The 18,395-nt window shown below is 39.7% G+C and overlaps 2 protein-coding genes and 1 long non-coding RNA gene across 4 annotated transcripts; 1 reads left to right on the top strand and 2 right to left on the bottom strand.

The window, feature by feature from the left end:
• The first annotated feature begins 662 nt into the window (after window positions 1-662).
• LOC132859175 (protein mono-ADP-ribosyltransferase PARP12-like) lies at window positions 663-12,793 on the top strand. Of its 2 annotated transcripts, none has more exons than XM_060889821.1 (12): window positions 663-1,013; window positions 1,956-2,091; window positions 2,521-2,866; window positions 3,005-3,055; window positions 4,207-4,333; window positions 4,484-4,649; window positions 5,490-5,622; window positions 6,418-6,514; window positions 6,628-6,700; window positions 6,792-6,922; window positions 8,813-8,970; window positions 10,818-12,793. In XM_060889821.1, exons 1-12 carry the CDS (start codon window positions 688-690, stop codon window positions 12,509-12,511), a joined length of 3,438 nt encoding a protein of 1,145 aa, XP_060745804.1. In that variant the 5' UTR covers window positions 663-687; the 3' UTR covers window positions 12,512-12,793. The 2 variants fall into 2 exon arrangements, with proteins under 2 accessions (XP_060745804.1, XP_060745803.1); XM_060889820.1 differs by having other exon boundaries at window positions 664-1,013; window positions 4,204-4,333.
• Window positions 12,794-14,982: 2,189 nt separating this feature from the next.
• Window positions 14,983-15,493, bottom strand: LOC132859245 (uncharacterized). The gene is made up of 3 exons (XR_009649721.1): window positions 15,421-15,493; window positions 15,167-15,217; window positions 14,983-15,056 (listed from the first exon to the last, which is right to left on the bottom strand). It is a non-coding gene; the product is annotated as an uncharacterized LOC132859245 (long non-coding RNA).
• Window positions 15,494-16,215: 722 nt separating this feature from the next.
• On the bottom strand, window positions 16,216-17,532 carry LOC132858755 (polyadenylate-binding protein 4-like). The gene is made up of 5 exons (XM_060889215.1): window positions 17,323-17,532; window positions 17,102-17,205; window positions 16,686-16,842; window positions 16,277-16,567; window positions 16,216-16,227 (listed from the first exon to the last, which is right to left on the bottom strand). Exons 1-5 carry the CDS (start codon window positions 17,497-17,499, stop codon window positions 16,216-16,218), a joined length of 741 nt encoding a protein of 246 aa, XP_060745198.1. The 5' UTR covers window positions 17,500-17,532.
• Between the last annotated feature and the right edge of the window lie 863 nt (window positions 17,533-18,395).

Raw genomic sequence — 18,395 nt, 5'->3', positions numbered from 1 at the left:
ATTTTCCACCAAACGTCTTCTGTTTAAAAAAATCACGTTATATTTAGCACTTGGTATAAAATCTATTTAGATAAATGTAAAATATAAATAATTCGCTCCCTCATACAGAGAATACAGAGATGTATACAGTGAATGTAGTACAATTAATATTATGTCATATGACGTAATACTACCTGAAAATAATAAACATTAGTTATTTTTGTTTATATTTTTATGCTGACGTGTTTTTGTCGGAATCTTATATAATCTTAAACTCACCTGACAGAGTCGACTCAAAGAATCGAAGAGTCGACTTTGGAGTGTATTACAATCTCACACACACACACACACGTACACACACTTCGAAAGCTGCTACATGTCATTCCCTTCCTACTGGCTAAATTTCACATACATAAACAAAAATTTACTGGTTCTGAACCTAAATCTTTTCTGTATTCAGAGATGATCTTGACAGTTTACATAACCTATATTGCATTGTTGTTGTATTATTACCCTGGCAATTTATTTATTTGTGTTTACGTATTTTTTTCTTCTTTGTATTTCATATGTGTATTGATATAATGTTTTGATGTTTTGTACTGTTTAATAATATTTAATTAAAAAAATACGTCATTTCCTAGTCTGAAGAGCTCAAAGAATCGACTCAAAGAATCGGCTCAGAGAATCGAAGAGTCAACTCTCTCGTGAATGCCTTGTGAGATTCAGATTCAGGTGCTTCAACATTTTGGACACGTTTGGGAAGTGGATTTCAGAATGGTGGACGAATCAAGCGTTATTAAAGTAATCTGCGATGGTCTCGGGTGTGTGGAGTATGAAGAGCTTTTGGAGAAGCTGGGAGGGGATGATGTAGAAAATGTGATCAACAACAAGGATATTTTTACTGTTATACAACAAAACAAGAGCAAAAAAATCCTGGTCACTAGTAAAATTAGGCGCTGCAAACCAAGTGAGTGCCAGGAGAGATGTACAGACCTGCATCTATGTAAATTTGGCCTTCTGGGACAATGCAACATGTAAGTTTTACATTCTAAACTGCATCCTATATCATGGCATGATGATTTAATATCTGTATGTGATCAATCTTTACTTTAAGCTCAGAACATGATAAATCATATATAACGTGATATATAGCTAAACTATATAATAAATATAATTCTCTCTCTCTCTCTCTCTCTCTCTCTCTCTCTCTCTGTATGCATATATATATATATATGTATGTATGTGTGTGTGTGTGTGTGTGTGTGTGTGTGTGTGTGTGTGTGTGTGTGTGTGTGTGTGTATCTATACACACATACAAATGTACATACTCATTTACAAGATTACATCATACTTATCATATACTATTATCTCTCTCTCTCTCTATCTCTCTCTCTCTCTATCTATCTCTCTCTCTCTCTCTCTCTCTCTCTCTATCTATATATATATATATATATATATATATATATATATATATATATATATATATACACACATACATACGTACATACATACACATACATATATATGTATTTATGTATGTGTGTATGTATGTATATGTATATATGTATGTATGTATGTATATATATATATTAAAAAAGATTAAAACTTATACTTTGTATAATATGATGTGTTGTAATAATATATATATATATATATATATATATATATATATATATATATATATATATATATATATATATATATATATTATTACAACACATCATATTATACAAAGTATAAGTTTTAATCTTTTTTAATTAAAATCCAGTTTTAATCTTTTGTGCTGTGAACATATCTTGCCAAGCTATGTTTCATGTTTGTCACTCTTTTTACACCCCTGGGTGTATTACAGTCACACGCTCACACACACACACGTACACACACTTCTAAAGCTGCTACATGTCATTTCCTAGTCTGAAGAGCAATTCCATTAGCTATTGCATTCTTTCATTCTTTTCACTACTTTTCTTTTACAGGCAAAGATGTAAATACGGCCACAGTCTGAGGACGGAGCACAATTCCAGAGCTTTACGTGAACACGGCTTACAAGATCTGAACAAAGATCAACTGCGTGTGCTGTTGCTACAGAATGACAGCTCCCTGTTGCCCAACGTAAACCATACACACTCATGAGTCATGCAGCCAAATGCAATTTAGATCATTTCGTACCCTGACACAACGTAGAGGACGTAGCTTTATTTGGGGGAGGAGAAGAGATGGTGTAGGTTCTGCACCTTTATGTTTTGTTCTGGTTAAAATAACAAACTCCTAAATGTTCCTCGGGCAATAAGATGGAGTAAAACAGGTTGTTTAATAATTGAAACAACTTTGTAAATTATAACAGATGAAGTTTAGTTCGCAATATATTAAGAAATACTCGATTATAGCATTCATTTATTAACATTTGCAACACTATTTATACTTAGCTCAGGCAATCATTATTACATCATGATCATTTGATCGTTTCATGTGTTTTAAACACCCCAGATTCATCCAGGACTTCACTGAACACAGAACTACACTTGTCCTTTCTGACTGCAGGTCTGTGTCTCATACAACAAAGGCAGTGGTGACTTTGGGAACTGTCCTGATAAGGAGGCCTGTGTGCGTCTCCATGTCTGCGAGAGGTACATTCGAGGACTGTGTGACGGCAACGAGTGCAAACGATGCCATGATTTCCACGAACCTCATCCGTCAGAAACGCTGCGAGCCAGAGGAATAGCCAGTCACCTGATAGGATCCCTTCTGCAGATTTATCAGAATATTCTGACACTAAAGGACCACAGATATGCTCAGGATAAATACGGTGCCAGAAACAGAGAGAACCCTAAATCCCAGCAACCCAGCAACAGGGCCAAAGTGCCCGAGTCCTTACATAGTAACAGAGGTAAACATTAACATGCTGTTCTCACTGTTGATGTCTTGCTTTCATATACAATTGCACTATAACCACATTGAACTGTTGATCACAAATTGCATAAAAAATTCTCTCTCTCTCGCTCTCTCTCTCTCTGTACATTTGTAGCAGTAAATGAGATTTGCCGGTCATTTATCAGAGGATGCTGCAAATACGGAGGTACATTTTATTATTATATATTATATTATTGGGATGTTTGAAAAATGCTTCAGAAAAATGAGTCGGGCCGAATAACAAAACAAACATGTAGCCAATAAGCAGAAAGGGGCGTGTCTTGTCAATATGCAGCAGAGAGAGTGCCTCAGGTTCTAGGTGTTGAACTTTGTCTTCCGAGTGAAACGGAGCTAAACCTTTCACAGTACAACACACAGTACTACAAAAACACATTTGTATTACCATCATTGAGTTCATTTATTGATAAAAATATCCCCTCGGCCATCTGCCCCAGCAGGTTCCGCTATAATAGTTGCCTGGGTTACGTATGTATGTGTGGGGCGGAGCTATCAAAACAGGGGTGACACCCATTTGGGTTAGGGGTGTTTTTGTTTTGGTGATTTCAAATGTCAACATTGGCTTTCAAACATTGTGCACCGCACCTTTAACTCTTTGACTAACGATTGGAAGGTTGTGAGTTTGAATCCCAGGTCTGTGAGCTGCCACTCAACACTGGGTCCATGAGCAAGGCACTTAATAAAATGATATGGGTGTCTGCCAAATGTTGTAAATGAAAATGAAGACTAGTTCGGACATAGAAGCATAGAGAGTTTGGCAGGTTGGGGATTGGGGTGACTGGTGGGGTTGGAGGAGAAACACACAAATGACACCCAAACACAACACTGTTGTGAACTGAATTTCTTGGAAAGATCATGCATTGCTTTGTCATGAGTGGGCTACATCCAGCATCTATCACTTATGTTGCTGATGTCCTCAGACCAGGAAAGTGGAAAAATCTCCACAGTCTAATGAGGAGTGGGGATAAATAAAGTGGCTTATTCTTATTACAAACATGTGCACACTGTTTTGAACAAAGTTCCTTGTCACGGTGTCATTGAACCTCCAGCATAAAGTAGTTTATTTATCTAATGTCCACGAGTAGGTGAGGGAGGAAATGAGGACACAGGAGGCAGACGAGGACAAACTCAACCAAAGAGTTTTCTTTTTTCTTCTTCTTCTTCAAATTTTCAGCACTTAACTAAACACACACACACACACATGCTCTCATGCACTCACAGCTCAGTAGCTTTCTTCCTTTTTTGCTCTGTCTTCTCTCTCTATTCACAAACTGGTGCTCGGTTATGTCTTTATAGCAGAAAAATGCTGGCGTGTCCATTTTGGCCTTCCTTATAAATGGGAGGTGGAGGTGGATGAGGTTTGGATCGACTTACCTGACAACGAAGTGATAGAAAGAGACTACTGCGATCCAGCCAAGATCCACAGGTGTGTAAGCAGTGCTGATTTAAATTGGCTTTAAGTGTCTAGTGAATAAAAAACAAAATGCCTAAACTCACTATTTCTTTCACCTACTGTAAACCGCTGCCTCCCGACACATTAAAATCTCACTCTTTGTTTCCATGCCTTTCCTGGTAGTGTTGGCCTTGAGCCTGTGTGTTTTGACACAATGGAGCAGGGAGAGCACAGGGTCCGGCGTCTCTCTACGGTGTCTTCAGTGATTGATCCCACCTTCACCCATACCACCAAGTGGATCTGGTACTGGGAGAACGAGTATCACAAATGGATCAAGTATGGATCAATAGTGAGTGAACAGCTTCTTCTTCCTCTTTTTCTGTAGCAGGGCAAGGAAATTGGATTCAAATAGAAAATAAAAGCTTCATTTTGAGCTAAGCAGACAGCTCCTCCAGGATTTGTACAATTTTGTGGTTGTGTAATTGTTCAAAATTACAGCAGATCATATTCAGAATTTGGTCTGAGACACGCCACCTCACGTCGCGTCACGTCACGTCATCAACCACTTCTCTTTCATTCACATATGTGAACATGAATACAGCTCTCATAGAAAGTCATTACAGATGCGTCATCACTGCTAATGAAGAATCTTGTGTTTGTTGTTTCACCGATTTAAGTAGTTTGCCACAAAAGTCAAGCATTTTTGGCTGCAACAATCACAAAAAAACCCTCTGACTCATTCATTCATTCATCTTCTACCGCTTATCCGAATTACCTCGGGCATCAAGGCAGGATACACCCTGGACGGAGTGCCAACCCATCGCAGGGCACACACACACACACACACACACACACACTCTCATTCACTCACGCAATCACACAATTGCACTGGACAATTTTCCAGAGATGCCAATCAACCTACCATGCATGTCTTTGGACCGGGGGAGGAAACCGGAGTACCCGGAGGAAACCCCCGAGGCACGGGGAGAACATGCAAACTCCACACACACAAGGTGGAGGCGGGAATCGAACCCCGACCCTGGAGGTGTGAGGCGAACATGCTAACCACTAAGCCACCGTGCCCCCCACCCTCTGACTCAATTATCTTATTTTCTTACAGTATGTGATATACAGCATACACAACCTTCTATCCTGTTTTGTTTTTGTTTTTTTGTCATTGAAATTTCAGAAGGAGATGCATAGGCTGTCCTCCATCACCTGTGAGGAGCTGGAGAAAAACTACCTCCACTTCTTGGAGGACAGCAGCCATGACCTGGTTAAATTCACCGCTGGTAAACAGTGTTACGAGCTGAATTTCAGAAGTATGTTCATTTCATTCAAATCATTAAAATATGTGATTAAAGCACCTCCGTGAAGTTGGCACCCCATAAAAAGAAATAATCACCAAAACTATGGCATTCGTTTGTGCTACGTTTGTGCTGATTTGTGCCGCAAAAACGAACGTTTGTGCTGGTTTGGTGTTTTAGATATTAAACATTTTTTTTGACCGTGTGACGTCACTTTCCACCCCACGTCGCCCAAATCGCTCAAAACCGGCTTAGTTCGTTTGTGCTCGATTTGTGCCGTTAAAACAAACATTGAATCTTATTTCTAATCTAATTTGCTTCCTTAAAAATAGCAAACAGAATAAAATAGCTGGTCTAAGATGAGTAGACATCGGTAGCGTAATTATTTATACACTGCAAATGCATACTGCGGCACAAACCGAGCACAAACGAATGACACCAGATTTGTGTGATTTAGACGAACTGGGGTGGAGAGTGACGTCACAGTTCCCGAAAATATTTTGGTTATATCTCAGGAAAAAAAACAGATACAGTGTTTGTTTTAACGGCACAAACGGGCACAAATCGAGCACAAACGAACTAAGCCGGTTTTGAGCGATTTGGGCGACGTGGGGTAGAAAGTTTGGCTCAAACACCAAACCAGCACAAATGTTCGTTTTTGCGGCACAAATCAGCACAAACGTAGCACAAAGCGCATAGTTTTTGGTGATTATTTCTTTTTATGGGGTGCCAACTTCACGGAGGTGATTAAAGCTTCTGTAGTGTGTGTGTGTGGATATAACGTATAATAATGTGCTCTATATTGTAAAGCTATGAAGCAGAGGAATGAAATGAGTAACACAGAGAGACCGGTTCGACGTCGGCCGTGGTTTGTTTCTGTCTTCGATGCCCGGATTGCTAGACCCAGGCAAGGAAATACATCACATATATCACATGTATATTAACTGCTTTAGTTTATAATTAAGAAAACTTTAAAATTCCTCTATGAGTCGATGTTTCTTTTGATTCCTTTTTAAGCAGAAGAGGTCCAAACTCTTATATAGGTGTCCCAGGTTTCTGGGATAAAACTGCAGTATGTGAATCTGGATATCAGGTACGATCTCATACGCAGTAAAAGTTTTCATTCATTCTGTTATTTTCAAGCCTGTATTTGATCTATTCGTTCCCCTCCTTTTAAATTACAGCGAGTCTTGCTTGACTCGTCTCACAAGGACTTTGTCAGGGTACAAGAACATTTCAACAAGACTATGAGAGACTTTAACATCCTCACTGTCGAACGAGTACAGAACAAGGAGTTATGGGAGGATTTTCAGACGTGAGTAAAAATTCAATCTGTTGTTTGTTTCTACATTCTACATTCCACTTGGTACAGATAGCAACATAAGTACCGCTGAAATAATCTCTACAAAATATTTCATCCGACTAATACAGTATCTCCGGTGTTGTGTAAAGTACTAGAAAGCAATACTCGAGTAAATGTACAAGTATCGTACTAGAAAAAGACTTTGGTAGAAATCAAAGAAAAGCCTTAAAGTATCTGATATTTACTGTATTTAAGTATCAAAAGTAAGTTTCTGATATTTAATGTACTTAAGTATTTGAAGTAAAAGTAAAAAGTAAAATTTCAGTGATTTTCAGTAGGCATAAGAGCAGGGACGGTTCTAGGGTTTCATCTTTAGGGGTTTTTATCCCTCAGTGAGAATTTAAAACAAGAAGAGTTTTATATTATATATTATATGACTACATAGTAAGCCAAAAGTTATGGGATTATTAAATGGCAAAAGTGGACACCAAAATTTTATGCATGATGTAATGATGTCAGTCTTGTATCAGATCAGTTCATGTACGTGTGCATTCTCTACAAACAGTGTGACCAATGAATGCAGTCATTAATAAACAAATATTCACAAGACAAAGACCAAATCAATAAATGTTATTTTTTATTTAATATTGAATGGATTGTTTGCATTAATATTTTGTTTGTGCTACAACTCTGGTAATAAGAATAGTGAAGTTTCACTGCTTTTGGTTGCCGTCTTTGCGTCTTTCCGCCGATTAACGTTATAGATAAACGCCTCCAGCTCTGACTGCGTGTGGACGCTGCGCGTCCCTGTGCTTCTCCGTAGAGCGTTCGGGGCGTAATGCAATCTAGGAGCAGTGATTCACCAAACCTCCATTATTGCAGTCACACACATTTCTTCTGATTTTATTTTGTAGTAACGAGTAACGAAGATGCTTAGTGGAAATATTCATTCATTCATTCATCTTCTACCGCTTATCCGAACTACCTCGGGTCACGGGGAGCCTGTGCCTATCTCAGGCGTCATCAGGCATCAAGGCAGGATACACCCTGGACGGAGTGCCAACCCATCGCAGGGCACACACACACACACTCTCATTCACTCACACAATCACACACTACGGACAATTTTCCAGAGATGCCAATCAACCTACCATGCATGTCTTTGGACCGGGGGAGGAAACCGGAGTACACGGAGGAAACCCCCGAGGCACGGGGAGAACATGCAAACTCCACACACACAAGGCGGAGGAGGGAATCGAACCCCCAGCCCTGGAGGTGTGAGGCGAACGTGCTAACCACTAAGCCACCGTGCCCCCTAGTGGAAATATAACGGAGTGAAAAATTTTATCTAGGAAATTTAGTGGAGTAAAAGTGAAAGTTGACATAAATTTAAATAGCGAAGTAAAGTACAGATACGTGACATTTCTACTTAAGTACAGTAACGAAGTATTTGTACTCCGTTACATTACAACACCGAATATCTCTTTATACAGTACAATGTGATATATTTATGTAGCAACTTTCATACGAAAAGCAGTTCAAAGTATTTTATAAAATGACAATTATATAAAATAGGAAAAGTGTATGAGTATAAAAGGCAAAGGCTACCTTATATATCGGTTCATATGAGAACAGCTTAAACTATGGAACACTGTAACAAAGATACTTCCTTTCTGAAGCAATGTGACATTATTTATAAAGAAAATAATTTTACACATATCTCATGGTTCATTATCACTGCATCTGCTGACATTATTTAAGCTGTATGTGCCTCAAAATGGAGAGATGAATAAATATATAACAAATATAGATAAAATACAAAATTGAGGCACAGCTTAAATGATACCACAGCAATCACTGAATCTGTTTAACTTGTCTCCGACGTCATTCCTGTTCTCCCAGGAAAAAAGAGCGAATGAAAAAAGCAAACAGCGACAAGAAATACGGTGAGGCAGAGCGTCTGTTATTCCACGGCACCAACACCAAGAACATCGATGCTATATGTCGCCAGAACTTTGACATGAGGGTGTCTGGAGTCAACGCGACAGTGTACGGACAAGGTTAGAAAGCTAATTCTCTGGCTTCTCCACCTGACCCTCGGTTACAGCATGACGCCATAACAAACCCGTGACCTGACTGTTAGTCAGGAACATAACATAATGTTGAATTTTACTATAGGTTCTTGGAAAAAGATGCTATTCTGTTCTTTTTTAGGATCTTTAGTATTTTTTTAAACTTATTTTACCTGTCAGGTGACTTCATGTAAAAAGACAAACAGTACATTTGGGAAGAATCTGGAAAAAAAAAAAGTGCTACCAAGAAACCCAAACATACATGTGATCCATTCTAATGTTCTACCTGCTTTGGTGTCTCATCACTTGCTCCCTGCTGCTCAGGAGGAGACACATGAACAACCTGGAGATACCTGAGGTTACTGTGGATGGGGACACTTAGAAAACAGTAGCAATTGAGGGTTAAGGGCCTTGCACAGGGGCCCAGCTGTTGCAGCTTGGTGGACCTGGGATTCAAACTCACAACCTTCAAATCATTATTCCAACACTTTAACCACTAAACTACCACATCCCGGCTACCATACTTTAACAAGATAGGCTTCGTGTTATATCTAGAACATATCGTCGCTGTCGGGCGGAAACCTCGTATGTCCAAATTTGGTCAATTTCATATTTTTTCACATATCGATGCTATTGGTCAGTCCCCACGTGGGTCTGTTATTTTTACAAGTTATTAACCAATCTAAAGTCTTGAAAATAGCTTGAGCGCAAATCTCATAACTCCATTGGACACTTCAACTGTCCACCTCTTCCTCACTCCGTGGGAGAGCTTCACGGCATATTTCTCCTCAAGAAGAGTCGCAACGAATCAACACGTCTTCTGAGGTAAATGTCTTCAAAACACTGGGCTCAAAGAAAAAAAAATCTTGACCCCCGCTAGTTCTGGTGCTCGTCTGAGGACAGGAATTTAGCGCAAGACAATCCACTGCAACGCGGACTAAACCCTGTGTACTGCAGATAAGGTACGGCGTTTTTTAATTTCCTGAAAAATAACGGTTTTGGAGATACGAGGATTCCGTCTGACAGCGACGATATATTTGATCATATAGTAATAGTAGTGATCATTAGACAAAGGTTTCTTCCTCATATCAATTCAGGGAGATTTTTCTCAACAATTTTAACTTATCACGTACATCGTAACATCGTATTCATTATTAAAAGCATGATACAAATTGAATTGAATTGGAACTAGAACTCTCTCACTCATTCATCTTCTACCGCTTATCCGAACTACCTCGGGTCACGGGGAGCCTGTGCCTATCTCAGGCGTCATCGGGCATCAAGGCAGGATACACCCTGGACGGGGTGCCAACCCATCGCAGGGCACACACACACTCATTCACTCACACAATCACACATTACGGACAATTTTCCAGAGATGCCAATCAACCTACCATGCATGTCTTTGGACCGGGGGAGGAAACCGGAGTACCCGGAGGAAACCCCCGAGGCACGGGGAGAACATGCAAACTCCACACACACAAGGCGGAGGCGGGAATCGAACCCCCAACCCTGGAGGTGTGAGGTGAACGTGCTAACCACTAAGCCACCGTGCCCCCCTGGAACTAGAACTAGTGCAGATTATTTAAGAAGTTTAATGCCAGGTTACTTTGTCTTTTCACATGAAACCAAATGCCAGGTAAAGGGAAATTAACTCTAAAGGTGTACATTTATGTCATTTTATTTTTTTTCTTTTTACTTTTGGTTTTCCAGTGTCCACAAAAAAAGCTGATATAGACACTGATATACAGCCTGGGAATTAGATTTGGATCAGATCGTACTTCGCTCCGGCAAATGTGATCACATTCTAATTTTGTTTATTTGATCTGTTTCAGGAAGTTACTTTGCCAAGGATGCGAAGTATTCCAATGATTACACGGACCACTGTGGAGAAAGATGCATGTTTGCATGCAGAGTGCTGGTTGGACAGTACACTAAAGGTGTGTCGCATTACCGCAGGCCTCCAGCTAAAGATGCAGCAGGAAATCTTTATGACAGCTGTGTAAATGACGTACGCAATCCCACCATTTATGTAGTGTTTGATCGCTCTCAGGTTTACCCAGAATTCCTGATTACATATGAGAAATCCAGCTTCCCTAAAGATATCAATGTTCTTTTCGATTCTGTCTTTGATATGAGCAAAACAGCAGAAAGTGAAACTAGCACAAGCTCATCTGATAAGGCGCACATCACCACCTCTGATTCAGCTAGCACAGGAATGATGTTAGCCGCTGCGGGCATACCCAGTGCCCTGGATTCACCACTAAATCCGGTTAAAGATGTGTCTTCAGATCCTCAGAGGGATGATGAGATGATTCTGATAGAACGCATAAAGATAGAAAGCTCATCTCACAATGCAAGAAGCATCAGGTCAGGTTCAGCTAGCACAGGAGAGATGTTAGCCGCTGCAGGTATCCCCAGTGCCCTGGATTCACCACTAAATCCAGGCGAAGATGTGTGTTCAGATTGTAAAAATGATGACGGAATGATTCTGATAGACACCCTAGATGTAATCCTCACATCTCCGGAAAGTGAGCTATCAATTCAATCAAAGCCACCACGGCGTTTAACTTCCCTCAGCAGGTTGCTAAAAGAGTCAGATCAGGGCTTGCATGCATCTGATACAAACACAGATTTCTTCAGTTCAGATCATTTGCTTATTGCTGCTAGACCTAGCCTGACAGATTCCAGTGTTCTGTCTGGGAATGTTACTTATGGACGAGAGACTTTTAACTTAGAAACTAAAAGAACATCTCAGAGATCACGGCAAGATTCACAAAATTCTGCAACTCTCAGAACCCCAGATTTTGATAAGTCAGGCACGGACACTTTGGATCCAATCTTCTGTTCTTCAGACAAGGCCAAGATCTTTCATGCTTATTCAAAGACGGAGAGCGAAACCTCCAGTAAAACTAGTTCAGCACAAAAGCAGTCGCTTGACATGTTCTCTGACATCTTTGACGTGAACCAGACAGCAAGTGAGCTTAGAACACGATCACCTCAGAAGGAATACATCACTAGTTCAGCTGAAAACTTGATTACACTGGAGACGTTTCCGGTTCCTTCGCATTCAAATAATCAGTTGTTGAGCTCAGTTAAGCTTAGCGTAACAGATAAAAGTATACACTATAATATTAGGTCAGACTCGGTCACCAAACAGAGATCTCCACAGCACGATTCACCTGCAGCTCGCACGGGAGTCGCGGCCGGTTTTTCCCATCCGCTTTTATCCACTACAGCAAGTTCTACAGCTAGAAATCTAAGCACCAACGCTTCTTCTGCCGGCAGTCATACAGCAAAAAAAACCAAAATCTTAACGATTAACACACCCAGTTCCTCTTCATCTAATAAGCAGTATTGCTCTGATGGCTCCTTGTCAAGTTCTTCAGTTTCCTTTAATGAAAGGCAGCCTTCTGCTCTCTCCAGTATACAAAATCCATCAAAAAGCACAAACCCTCAACAAGCATCGCAGCAGACGAAAATCTTAGACGCTCGAAGCGAGCAGAAACAAAAGTGTAAGCTGCAGTGATTTAATTTAATTGCATGCTTTATAATGGAGGTTTTATAGCTTCAGTCGTGTTCATTAACGAATAAATCATTAAATTAATATTTGATAGAAGTCGTTTTTGTTTCATCGTAAACAAACATTGATTAACGGCTGCGTAATTCATCCTACTGTAAACTACGTCTTTCAAATGCAGTGTAAAAAAGACACGAACAGCCTCTTATCAAGCTCTCTGTTATAAGCCAGACAAGTTGTTTTGACACTTAAATAAAAATTCATGCATTCTTGTCTCTGCATCCATGACAATTGTTTGGTTTCTTTATTTGTGTATGGTCACTTTGCAAGAACTTTTCATTCAATAACATCCGTTGAATTGTAAAGGAACTGCATCCTCACACACAAATAGACACCGCTCATGGACAATTAAAGGGAATGAACAAATAAAATTCTCAGATGATTTTTTCCTGGCAGTTTTAAGTAGTTTTACAAAGAGTTAAATAGCCTTTTACGAGCTCCAGTGGTGCACAGAAAAAAAAATCAAATCCCAACCTTGTAGCAGTTATCTGTGGCACAGAGATACGCTGTCTCTCTGGGTGGAACAGATACTATACTCCCTCTGTCCTTGTATATTACATCAACAAGGCAGTAACATAGTAGTTTTAACTGGTTTGGATAAGGTGAAAGAAACAAAAAAAACATCAAACAGCCAAAGCCTACATTTTAATATTCTTATATTAATGTTTCAGAATGAAATAATAATTTAGATTTGCTTGATACAGCAGTCCATGTGGAAAGGGTAAGAAGAAGAAGAAGAAGAAGAGGAAGGAGGTCACATCAGCCATGAACGCCAATTCCCAGCAAACACCACAGCCTTCAAACATGGCCACTTGGGCAGCACACACACACACACACACACTTCCCTGCTCACAATCATGCACAACACCTGAGTTCACACAGATCTTCAGACACGACTTCCTCTAAGAAGCGTTCCCATTGTGTCAGCCATGACGCAGCGTCTCGTTCCCTTCTCAGGGCATTGGGTTACATACGTAACCTGGTATAGTTTAATTTCTCAAACCCAGGGTCACGTTACATCAGAATAATAAAAAGCTGTTTATAAGGAACACATCACAACAGATAAAAGAACAGAGTGAAGGATGAAGTGGTGGAACGTAACTGCAATAAAGAGAAAAAACTGCAATAAAGATGCTGAGTACAGGCTCGAATTTGGACTGAAAGTGTTCTCATGCACTACATTTACCACATAAAGTGATCAGGTGATTTATTAATAACAATAAAAACTATGATATCATTACAATGTTCTCAGTATTGCCAAACCGCCACATTTACCTTTAAGGATTCATTACAGGACATTCAGGCGTTTGGTAATCGATGGTAATCAGGATTAAATACTGTGAAGGATGTAACAACCTTCACCTGTGCAAACTGTACCTGATTCTCCTGAACAGAAACAAGTACCAGTTCAGCCATGACCTCTACTCAGAGCACAACATCATCATGCTGTTCCCAACACAAACTGCTTGATCTGGACTGCAGTGAGCTGCTCATTACACTTCTGCAAAATGTCACCACCTTATTGCCTTCAGTTAATCTCAAAACCCACATGAGAAACTCCAAAGAGTGAATTATATTGTTTTCAGTCTGGTTTTATAGGAGACAGGATTAAGGATGGTATTATAAATATGTATGAGCTGTGGATTTAAGGTTAACATTAGAGTTCCAGACATTCACTCAATAATACAGACTCTACAGAACACAAACTCATGGACACTGCTATTAATTTCTGTGCCTTGATCAACAACCATCATGACATCAGAATATTTCATGTTGCTGATGAAAGAAAATTGCGTACACTGTGTTTATAACAGAGCCTGATAGTGATAGTCAATAAGATCCTGGTTAATGAGTAACTGGTTAACGTCCAGGGAGTTTGTATGTATTGATCTATAACAGTTATGAAGTCATATAACAGACAAATCTATGTTCATGATTCAAACTCCAACTATCAAATATCACACGCACGCACACACACACACACACACACACACACACACAAAAACACACCTGTGTATGTGCTTACCACCACCAGTGAAGCTGTAACAGACACACTCACTTCATCTAATTTTGTCAACGACAAACACAGGGCTCTCAGGTTTTGAAGACATTGCCAGTGAGACTGTATTGGATGAAGAGAAGTTAACACTAAAATCCCTGCAACAGCGGAACCTTCGTTCTTTATCTAACTTCTTATCTTCTTATCACTGCAGGCCATTTGTGTGTTGTTGTCTTCAGGAAAATATGAATTACGGTTCCTTCCTAATATTTATTTCCTTCTAAGATTCTAACTTTTTAGATAATTAAATAATGAGATTTGAACACTTTTGGCTCGTAAAAAAAAATAAACACAGAATTTAATTAATAAATTTCTTTTTTATTCAAATGGTAGAATATTTATAATCATTATTTATTAGATAGTTCACTTATTCTTATTATTTTTCTTCTTCCTGTTTCTGCTGGTCTTGTGTCTGTACATCATCTTCAGGGTTTCCTGAAAGAGAAATGCAGAAGTCAGAAATGACTTTTGAGTTTTATTTAAATCCCTGTGTAACCCTGTGAATCAATATCAGAACATGTCCAATTATGATTAAAGATTCTCACCGGCTTGTGACCAGATTCTCGTGCCTTCAGTAGGGAGTCCATTTCATGTACCTACAAAAACACACACACACAGAAGTAAAAAACGAGGGACAAATGGGTGGGGATTGGTCTTTAAATGGGCAAAGCTAATCTATCATGTCAAAGATATTTACGCATCAGATACTGTATATGCGTGTGTGTGTGTGTGTGTGTGTGTGTGTGTGTGTGTGTGTGTGTGTGTGTGTGTGTGTGTGTGTGTGTGTGTGTGTGCTCACCCTGGCACGCAGGAGCTCAGGAACACTAATCATATTCATGATTTCAAAGTTGTTCTCTCACTCTATTAGCATCCATGTGATCTTACTGGCCAGAGAGGGGTGGATTTTCTCGACCAGAGGAAGCATGTAGTCATCTGCAGAGAGAAAGAGAGAGAGAAAGTGTGTGAGGTGTGTGAGAGAGAATAGAAATGGCCATCCAATCATGGAAAAGGGGCGGGGCTCAGACTCTTTCTATGTGTTAATACTGAGTAACCAAAGCAAAAAGGAGATGAAGGCAGAAAAACATGGATTAAAAGGCTGAGCTGCTGAGCAGAAGTGTATACGAGACAGAGGTATGTGTGTGTGTTTGTGTGTAAGTGTGTGTGTGAAACTCACAGGCCATCTGTATCTGATCGTCTAGTGCTGCAGACTCCAGCATATGGATGGTCAAGCGTTTCCCACTTGGTGTAGATGTGGGTGCATCCTGGGAACATAAATTATTATTATTATTATTATTATTATTATTATTATTATACTAGAATCACACATTTAGATATTATAAATGTTATAATCTATCATACACTATATTATAATAATAAGCATGCAGAATATTATTGTGTGTGTGTGTGTGTGTGTGTGTGTGTGTGTGTGTGTGTGTGTGTGTGTGTGTGTGTGTGTGGTTTGTTCTTACTTTTGTGCTGTCGTCCAGCTGCACATCATCCACATTAGCCACAGATGTAGACGACTCCTCATCTGCAGCTTTGGCTTTAACAGTGTCTGACAGTGCAGCAGCTGGAGCTTCAGCTGGATCTCTTTCTATAGCTGGAGCTGTTTTAAAGTCTGGGACGATGTCCTCAGGGGGAGCTGTCTCAAAGACTGGGACGGAGTCCTCAGAAGGAGCAGTCTCAAAGCCTTGGACGGTGTCCACAAGGGGAGCTGTCTCAAAGCCTGGGACGATGTCCTCAGAAGGATGTCCTGTCAACATTTTCTGAGCCTTTTCATGTTCAAGCTGTGACTGGCGTTCTTCTTTTCGCAGGGCCACTCCCACATACACCTGCTTTTTGCCCCACATCTTGCCGTTCAGTGCTTTCTGGGCAGTCGTGGCTTCCTGCGATGAAGTGAAGCTCACGAAGCCGAATCCTTTGGACAGTCCATTCTCCATCATCACCTGTAGGATCATGAGGAACAATAAGCTGAGATGAAGTTTTTCTCTCTCTAGTGTCAGTAAGGGGAAGTAGATACAGATTATTGGGAATAAAATGGAGAGATTATTAGATGTAAGTTACCTTTGCACTAATGATGGTCCCAAACTCTGCGAACACCGTACGCAAACACTCGTCATTGATGGTGTAATCGAGGTTTTTGATGAACAGGTTATTGTCCTGGTGTTGGGGGCGAGCCTCAGGTTTGCGCTCATCACGGTACTTAAAATACTCAATGGTGCTTTAAGAGAACAGAGATACTGCTGTTAGAGTCTTTATCTGAACCCTGCACTTAGATATTATGTCTTCACCAGCAGAATTACAGCCTGATGTAGACTGAAATACCCTCATTAGACCAAACAGAACAATAAACAAGGAGTTCTGTTTCAATAAACAAGGAGTACGATAAATATCAAATGTAATTAGTTAAAGCACAATATAAAAAACCCTGACATTTGAACTTTCAATGGTAAAAATACACTAATTTACACGTGACTTACACGTATTGGTTGTTCAGCAGCATCCCGTTGAGCCGCTTGATGGCCGACGCAGCTGCCTCCTGTGACTCATATTGGACATAGCCGTATCCCTTTGATTCCACAACCTTCAGCAGAAACACAGCATGTCAACACAGTTTTAATCAATCTGAGCTAATACACACACGTTAATCATGATACACAGATATTCAGCTATTTAGATCAGAACAGATCAAAGCCTGTACCTTGCATGACACGATCTTCCCAAACACTGAGAAGGTGTCAAACAGGTCAACGCTCTGAATGGACTTGTCCAAGTTCTTGATGATGATGTTGCTCCCGTTGGTCCAGTTCAGCGTCCGTTCAAAGCGAGACCACATCACACGCATGGGTCTCTCCAGAAGAAGTTCAAAGTTGAACATTTCCAGCGCTCGCTCAGCTGAGGGAACCAAAATAAGTCATTCATTTCAGTTTAAACAATCAATATAATAGGTATCTATGTATAATAGGTATATACACAGTCAATTTCAGAATTATTGGCACTCTTAGTAAACAGTATGACAAATGTATTGTAGCATTTTATTCTAAGACAAAAATAATTTTATCTTTTCATATGTTTTTGTACTGTTTAATGCACCATACATGAGTGTATTTATGTAATAAAGCAGTTAAAGACTAAATAAATGCCCCCTGTAGCCTTAAGACAACTAGAAAGTGCAGAAACAGTGTAGAGAACAGCGTTGTCGTGTCTTCACTCTTGTTTGTATTACCGTCGTGTTTATAGCAGAAGTTGACATAGGCATAGCCGAGTGAGTAGCCGCTCTTCCTGTCCCTGCAGATGTGGACAGATTTAATGGGTCCTGCAGGTCTGAATCTCTCAAAAATCATCACTTCTGTCACTTCAGGGTGCAGATCTCCAACATACAGTGCAGCCATTGGTGAAATCTGCTACTGTAAATGAGTGTAAAATGTCTAAACGTTACTAAAGTGCTGCTAAAATGCTGCCAATGAAACAAAGACACTGATAATTGCTGCTAATTGTTGTAAAATCGCTGCTAATTGCTGTTCACTGTGTTGCTCTGTTTCTAACTATCGATGGTCTGATGGTCTGAACTTATAGAACATTACGTCATCTTGTTCTAATGGAACTCTGTCCGAACGTAAAAACAAACAAATACAAAAAAAGAGTGAAAAGTTTTCTTCTTTTTTCTTTTTTTCTTACTTCTACAACTATTATTATTATTATTATTATTATTATTATTATTATTATTATTATTATTATCATCACTCATTATTATTATTATTATTATTGTGATTA

Source organism: Tachysurus vachellii, chromosome 16 (genome assembly GCF_030014155.1).
Source record: "Tachysurus vachellii isolate PV-2020 chromosome 16, HZAU_Pvac_v1, whole genome shotgun sequence".
Lineage (NCBI taxonomy): Eukaryota > Metazoa > Chordata > Actinopteri > Siluriformes > Bagridae > Tachysurus > Tachysurus vachellii.
Note: the sequence above shows the minus strand (reverse complement) of the source record. Positions and strands in the feature narration are given on the sequence as shown.

Excerpts from the sequence above, each read along its gene's own strand:
- LOC132859175 (XM_060889820.1), top strand. The coding sequence starts at position 688 with ATGCCTTGTGAGATTCAGATTCAGGTGCTTCAACATTTTGGACACGTT. Across the intron at positions 3,056-4,203 it reads AGGATGCTGCAAATACGGAG|CAGAAAAATGCTGGCGTGTC; the intron begins GTACATTTTATT and ends ATGTCTTTATAG. Across the intron at positions 4,650-5,489 it reads GGATCAAGTATGGATCAATA|AAGGAGATGCATAGGCTGTC; the intron begins GTGAGTGAACAG and ends TTGAAATTTCAG.
- LOC132858755 (XM_060889215.1), bottom strand. The coding sequence starts at position 17,499 with ATGTTCAACTTTGAACTTCTTCTGGAGAGACCCATGCGTGTGATGTGG. Across the intron at positions 17,206-17,322 it reads GGAAGATCGTGTCATGCAAG|GTTGTGGAATCAAAGGGATA; the intron begins GTACAGGCTTTG and ends TTTCTGCTGAAG. Across the intron at positions 16,568-16,685 it reads GGACCATCATTAGTGCAAAG|GTGATGATGGAGAATGGACT; the intron begins GTAACTTACATC and ends ATGATCCTACAG.